Below are 7,896 nucleotides of genomic sequence, written 5' to 3'. Positions count from 1 at the left end.
TTTGATGGTAGTGTTCGAATATACAGATGGTGAATGGACGTTGCACAAAATTACGAATTTCCTAAAACTATCTTGATGATATTAGCCAACTACCATCAAAAGGACGTGGCGTGACGCTGTTGTTCTTGTGAGATATTGGGAAGATAGCATGGAATAGTTGGTGAGAATAAAGTGCTTAAAACTTTGTGGAAGTAAGGGAGTCGCGAAAATCTCACTTTGTGCAACACATGAGTACAAACCCCAGAGATCTCGCAAGAGTGTCAATTTAACACACCTTCTTGGCAAACAAAAGTGCTCACAAAGTGCGAGGATGTAAACAGAAGGAGTCGCATTCGTCAAAAGTAGACCTTCGCACTGGGTGCAGAATGGATTTTCCAAAATTAGGTTATCATGCTCGCCTGAAAATTGCACATCGACTATCCAGCTGATGAATTAAACTTTAATCTGATTCTTCCACGGCAAGTTTTGACAAATTTTGTCAGAATTCGTAAGCGACCGTTTTAAAGCCAACAACATGTATATCCGATTGTATACGATCGATGACACCACCCGCGAGGCATACCAAGATCAGACTGATGCAGCCACTCAGAGTGAACTTTCGTGCAGCGCACCCTGAATTATGAGTCTTGAAATAACCATTCCGGTATTACCAAAGGTATGGAATACTCTATTATTCAACACGTTATATATTTAAGGTTACCATTTGATTCCAACCGTGTTCTCTATCCTACCTTTTTCTAACAAGATGTGCTTGGTTAGAAACTCAGTCTTGCTTTGTTCAAATTACACCAGATGGCACGGCCGCGGTTGGTTAACATACTATACGAGCATGATTAGAATGCAAAGCGAACGTTAAGGAGAAAATAGTATTTGGGTTAATGGATGCCAGAAATCTACACAGCGAAATTCCGGGATTCAACTGTTTAAAGTTTATAGAAGCGGCATAGGGTCATCCAACTACGACAGTAATCAATACGGTCTCGTCCTCCAAGAAAGCAACTGCGGCATGTGTATGTGACATTTTGGGGTGGGTGGTACAGAATTACATAGTCAGATTGGACCAAGTAAACTTTGACTGCCTATGAATTCCTACAACTTGTTAAGGTGCAAGATATGACGAACTAGGATGTGAAAATGGCGGTGTAGGCGAGGCTAACATGGTGAAGCTAGACTTCGGTTCACTTGTTACCGCATAACTCATCACTTTTGTGTGGTGACATTTACTGCGCATGTGCTGCTCTTTACTAATAATAAAACGTTTATCAGAAAAGCGACTTTTCCACGTCCGACTAGGATTTGGTGCGGGCTAATTAAAAAATAGCGAACACTTCCCATACTAATGGTGAGAATTGTTACGGTCATTACATGCGTTTATTGAAAAAATCGAGGCTATCGCCATGAACATGCCGCTTTGCAGCTGTCAATTTCACCAGACAACTAGAATAATTGAAAATTAATTAACACCACCGATAAACTGAACCGACCGAATGGATTTTCTAAAGAATGTGGATTGGCGAGACTGTTTTTCTCTTTCAGGCGACTAATGGATGAACTTCATTGAAGAACCGAGGAACCTCCACTGGTTTCCACGTTCGTGCTTGTCACAACTAGGCACATTCTCCGTCTCCCGGGAATTGCACTTCTGGCGTTTGACCTGCGAAGCTTGACAAGTAGCAACAAACACACGCCAAAAACTGCATCAAATGCTATCACTTTACCTGTTACTGACTGAGTGACCACCTTGAAAAAGGGCGAGGGACACTAGGAACAAACAGAGCGAGAAAACTATGAACGACGATCAGTCGGCTGCTAAGTTATGACTGCGTGTTGTCCTCTATTTTCCTAGGAAAAACCATTAAAGTGAGTCAAACTATTGTACTGTGATTTATCAGTACGTTGGACAGTAGGCCCAGATTGAAGCCAACAAGAAATATGGCTAAGAAAGCATCTTCAAATCAATACGGAGTTATACACGAATTACACCAAAGGTAAATCCGCTGTCGGCGTTCTGCACACCATTTCAAGCTTTCAAACGTTACCCATAGCTTACCTCAAAGCATACCCAGTTTATGAAACAATGTGTGCTGTTGCATCTCCACTGTTCACAGCTAAAAATCTAATTAGCTCCATCCAGTTCTGGAAATCTGCGCGGGTCGATTTACGCTAAAATTCATTTTCACCGTCTTTCAGTGGTGTTCGCCTAAGCATAGATCAGCTACATATCTTTGTCAAAGAGACTCCATTATCGTGATGCTTTCAAAACTCCGTCTGTCTTTGAATCTCCATCTTAGTACCCAAGCTGATGTGGCCTCTTCAGATACAATTCCCGGGACTAAATCAACAGGGCTTCTGATTGCTCTGTTCAGCTGCCGTAAGACGCACAAAGACGATATTACCATAAAGAAGGGAAGAAACCATTAGTAAAATCGCGCTACAGTGGTAGCACAGGTTGAAAAGTGGTGACCCCCAAAACCGGTCATCTGTCGTGCCTTTGTTTGAAGGGATCAACCTCGGTCATTGTCACTCCCTAGAAGAGGATGAAGTTAAATCAAGGTTACTCAGAGAAATGGCAAGCATTCTATGCTGTTCACCTTGTTTCGTTTGAATGCGTTTGATCAGTCATGTTTCAGTGATTGATAGGAAGACCCAATTTATCATCTAGTGTTTTATCCAACTTTGGTTTTTTTTTACGTCATTCAACTGTTGCGTTTGTGCCCTAGTGTTAGTGAATAGAGGGCAAGTGTTTCTTGCTCATCTATTCAAGGGGTTTTGTGATCATGGGGATGTCACATCGCGAAAACCTGACTAGCATATTTAGTTGTTTTCAAACTCTTCCTCGGATGGTTTCCTATACAGGGAAAATGCCATGATCAAAATATAAAGATGTGGGACCGCGATCCTTGGGGATGTTGCTCTAGTGAAGGTTTATTAGAAGGGGGTACAGTAAGAACAAAAACATCCAGAACGCACAGAAAACCTCCCGCTCCCAAAAACAACCAAAAACCAGACGTAAAATGGTGTTGCTCTAGTGAAGGTCTATTAGAAGGGGGTACAGTACGAACAAAAACATACAGAACGCACAGAAAACCTCCCGCTCTCAAAAACAACCAAAAACCAGACGTAAAATGTGGACTGAATTGAACGGAGAAGCCGAGACACGATACAAAATGCTCGAATACTTGCAAATAACAGGCAATTACTAGAACCTACAAAACGTGAATAATTTCGCCCATTAGATTGTGCTTTTTTGTGAGCATACACTCGCTCTCTGGTTTTTCCCGTCGCACAGGTTCCGGTGGCGAAATTCACGATGCTAAATAGCATAGTCACAACGGAGTAGACTATGCCAATGATTTGTAGGATCTGTGGACTGGGACAAGGCAAGTAAGGGTGAGAGAGAGAGAGGAAGAATTCATGAAAAGCGGGCAGAGGTATTCATTTAGTGAAAACAGATGGGTAATTCAGACATTTGTCTCAAAAAGACGAGGTCCTGGTTTCGGACCATAATCAACGTTTAGTCGAAACAAACTTCATTTCAATTTAGCTGATCGATACTCGTATGGGAAAACTCAGCAAATATCTCGGCAGAAGGAAAAGGATGCTACCGGTACAGGGTCCGCTACAATTAATAGTGAAGTCAAACTGACAAAATATTGCAGCGAAACCCAGAGTCCTGGTGAGTATTGTCTCCTCGGAAAACTGGTGCTTTCAGGATGCTGTGTTTAAAAACTGACTGTTTCTCACGAACCGTACGTGGAAAACAATCGCCATGGCCTAACGTACAATGCCAGGCGAAAGTGGAGCAATTTTTCGGAAACAGGTAAATATCAGGGAAGAATGTCGACCTACAAGGAGAGCTGTAACTGAGAGTAAAAGCGAAACAGTTAAAAGGACCCGGGTTGTTCTTTCCGGTCTGTTTCGAGAAGACGGGGTAGTAGTACTACCCACACTGAGCCAGGAATTAGCTTACAGCAGACCAAGTAGTACAATGAAGTTGAATCACAGTCCAGGAGTAGAACAGGGGAAGTAGAATAATGGTAGTGCTGTTCTGCTGTTTACATTCAGAAGAACGAACAGGGTTTCCCAGCTCCAAACAAGCTATATTCACGATGAGTCGAGATGTGTATAACAGCGTACATCATATAGCATCATGATTGGGTGATTTTGAAACTCGTTGATAGGATAAGCTCAGTTTGGATAGTACAGATGGACCGGTTTATTGCTTGCCAGAAATTCATAGACCTCAACCGGCCATCGGCCATGAATAAGCCGGCTAGTGGGTCTTGCTTAGAGCGCCAGATGACCATGTTGGATGACGGACAAGCGACGACGAACAAGCACTCTGCCAACCTGCAAACCTGCAAACCCGACAATGCAGCCGAGACTCAACGTTCGAACAGGATAATTTTGTCTACCAGTGTCTGTTGTACCGCAAACTGGGGCATTCTAATGGGTCAGCAAGCAGCCGGCTACCTAACCCTGATGATCTGCCAAGAAGCAAGGCCTTTTCGTGTTGCGACGGTTTGCACATCCTAGAGGCTCAATCAGTTATATCAAAAGACGTCAGAACACTTGGTTCTTCAGACTGAGGATGAGTATAAGTGCACCAATAGGACCGTGTAGTCTCGCACCACCCACCGCTGCACTGCGGTCACGCTTCTGAATCAAAGTTGTTTGAAGACCATAGTTAATCCTCTTAGGTTTGGGCACCCTTAGCGATCTCGGTTCACATACAACCAAAAAGATGTCAGCCATCGAACGTGTCTGGTCGTTGCATACAACCTAACGGAGAAGCAAGAAAATGCGAGGGAGCCTTGCCTACTGCTTTACTGTTACCCTTTAATCCTCCTCCCGTTGCACCCAGTGATCACTCTTCTACACATCCAGCTATGAACATCTAGAACAGTGACAAGCTGTAAGTCAACGCTCACACCTGTCGCGCAAACCAGTGTCGTATCCGTTTCTAGTTTTTTTTCAAATAAGTGAAATATGGATTCGTACATCAATAGGCCAGCAGGCTGCTACTGAGTAAACTCTAGATACTTCCATGCATTTTTGAAACCCAAACACAACATTCAAGTTTTCTATAGAGGAGAATGTCGGTAGCTCAGGTGGCGTAGATGGTCGTTGGCTTGTTCGCTGAGCTGGGCAATTTGGTTGCAAACGTTTCATCACCAATCGAGGTGACATCATCAGTGCGTAGTTGTGCGTAGCGGTGGGTTAGTGGTTGTGCAGTCACTGTGCAGTTGGTTGTGGTACTTCACTGGTTAAGTGTCTACTTATGCATCAACCAAATCCAGATGATTCCGGAAAAGACACTTTCATACAGGACTTACGCTGTCTTACCACCTAGGAAGTCTAGCTACAGTCATAACAGCTTCAACACTTCAGTAGGGCGCCTCAGTCCCCCGGAGGAATGTTTAGTTTGAACAGAAAGCACGGCGATAATAGCTTCGTACCGATGACCAATTGTTTTTCAGTGGCACCCAGTTTTGGCACAATGTCTGTCGCTGTGCTAACTGGCATCTACCCATCACCGAGCATACGTGGATTTACGATGCATGCTATGTTACAGTTGACGCCCTAGGCTAGTGCAAATTTAGGCTGAATTTTCCCGGAACATCAAGACACAATAAATAATCTGTGAACCGTAGGTTAAACCGACAAGTAGGTGCTTTATAATCAATGATCTAAAAGCGCCATCCTCGCATAAAGGCCGTAACTGGGAAGAGAGCCACAAGTTCCCGAGGGCATACAGGATCAATATGCCGTATCCGTCGAGCTCATATGGTGATATGGCGCCAGACCGAACGAAGCGTAGGAGAGGTGCGTTACAACCACAAATTTCAAACGGAGACCAGTAAAGTCGGTAATAAATGCCGGTTTTTTTTAGCCAATCCGCAAGAAAGGGCCCGAAAGGCCATCTGCTAATCGGTTAATAAAATAAACTATTGGAAATATGTTACGTTATCAAATAAGGTATCTAGACCGCAGTTAGCCCCCTGCATCTGTNCATCTGTGTAGTGTTTTTCATTAAACTCGCGCAAATAAAGCCATTGTCTCGCAGTTCACATCCACTTATTTATGAGAAACTAAAGTTTTTTTTCTGTCACTGAATGAGTCACCGGACTTGGCGTTTGAATTGTAGACATCTGGCAGCTAATCATGACACTGTTCAGTTGGTTGTGGTACTTCTGCTTCAATGACTGTATTCATACAGGCTTCCAGAAGGTACCTGGTAGCTTCGCTGTGATTGTTCAGTTTGGTTCCTCTATGTTATCGTTTGACCGGCCGGTTAGCATACACAGTAAGCCGTCTCGTTGTTACTGGTCAGCTAATAAGTTATTTCAATATCAGGCTGTTTTGATCAAAGCATCCTTTTTTGTCTGTCTTTGATGTGGCTATAAAATCCACAGTCAAAAAGTACAACGAACCATTTGAACGGAATAAAGCTTGAAGAAACATTAGTTGCCTCAGACTAAGCGTGCGACATTGCTTGCCACACAACAACCGCGGGAGCGTGAAATTCTGCGGCAAGTGTTCTCCTAAGTTCATCGCGAAAGGTGGTACCCGTTAAGACTTCATTTTGTCACCTTTCCCCTTTGACCTCATCATCAAATTAGTCATCGAAGAAACGCTCCTTATGTCTCCTACTCGCGATGGAAAGCCTCTCCGAGGTGAAGGCCTTAAAGAATTGAAGCATGCGAACGACCTTGAACTGCTTGATCACCATGCGTCTTTGTATGCACTCTGCACAGAGTGCAAGAGTGAACGGGTCCATTAATAAAGCTAGCCATTGCATTATACCCATAGAGTTAATGGACAGATTTATCTATCTAGGTAATTGTATCACATCGGATGACAGCACTTCCGATGAAGCGAACGGTAGAAGTGATAAAGTGCGCTGTTTTCCTTCAGCTTGGGAACCTCTGTGGTCGACGTAACACTAGTCTGTCAGGGAACCGCAGGTTTCATAACGCAGCAGAGCGTCCTGTTTTACTTTACGCATGTGAAACCTGGCCGCTGTGCGTTGAACCAAGCGAAGATCACTCGCCTATGATAACTGGTGTCTTTATAGCATTCCACATCTACCACGAGAACATCGAACTAGTAATGGTGAAGTGCGACGAATGGTTTTTGGTACGAAAACAAACAGCTGTCCAACCTGTGCTGGTTCGGATGCACTAGGTGCGCTGGCTTGTCCATGTGCTCCATATATTGAGCGATCAATTGCTTCATTGTATATTGTTTGCTGAATCAGGTTGCCACTGGAAGATACCACAAGATGGACAACGCGTGACCAGGAGAGTGAGCATGAAAAATATAACAGAATTTTGGTCTGGTGGGTATCGAAGACTCATCACAGCAATGGTAGGAGATAGTAGCTCACGACGGACACGCAACCAGTGGTGGTGCTATCTCTTCTCTTGTTCTAAATCATCAATCCATTGCTCTTATTTTAATTTCACTTCCAAAAAATTTTCCCTACTCCATGCATCCTTGTGTTATTCACTGTCATAAGTTGCGGCGACCCGAAACCACCGTACATACGTATATGGTTGATAGTTGTAACACTGAAATGAGTGGTCATTTGATATTATCGGGGAAATCGGAAAAAGGATTTGTGACATCAAAAGCATGGCCCTTTTTATATTTTGCTAGGCCTCATACATGTATTGTGTTGATTCATTACGTGGAGCATATCAGTTAGCTCAGGTCGGAATTGCTGGGCTAAAACAGCTCCCTGAAGGTCGAGATGTCTCAGAAGTGCTCGCACCGCGACGTCAAGCTACATGCTCAAGAAAAAAACGTCAGCTTTGAATAATAGTTCTCTTCTAGGAGCTGGTTGCCATGTGATCCAACTGAGTCAATGGTTAACTTGCATGCGGTGGGCGC

General features: G+C 43.7%; 1 protein-coding gene across 1 annotated transcript in view; it reads right to left on the bottom strand.

The window, feature by feature from the left end:
* T265_09288 (hypothetical protein) overlaps positions 1–7,896 on the bottom strand; it is a gene marked incomplete at both ends in the record, with an annotated part of 45,838 nt that overhangs the window by 32,137 nt on the left and 5,805 nt on the right. Inside the window, one exon of the mRNA XM_009175316.1 lies at positions 3,211–3,370. Coding sequence (XP_009173580.1) covers positions 3,211–3,370 — 160 coding nt within the window. The remainder of the gene's footprint in view (positions 1–3,210; positions 3,371–7,896) is intronic.

This window comes from Opisthorchis viverrini, assembly GCF_000715545.1.
Source record: "Opisthorchis viverrini unplaced genomic scaffold opera_v5_267, whole genome shotgun sequence".
Lineage (NCBI taxonomy): Eukaryota > Metazoa > Platyhelminthes > Trematoda > Opisthorchiida > Opisthorchiidae > Opisthorchis > Opisthorchis viverrini.
This window is presented reverse-complemented; position numbering and strand designations above follow the sequence as displayed.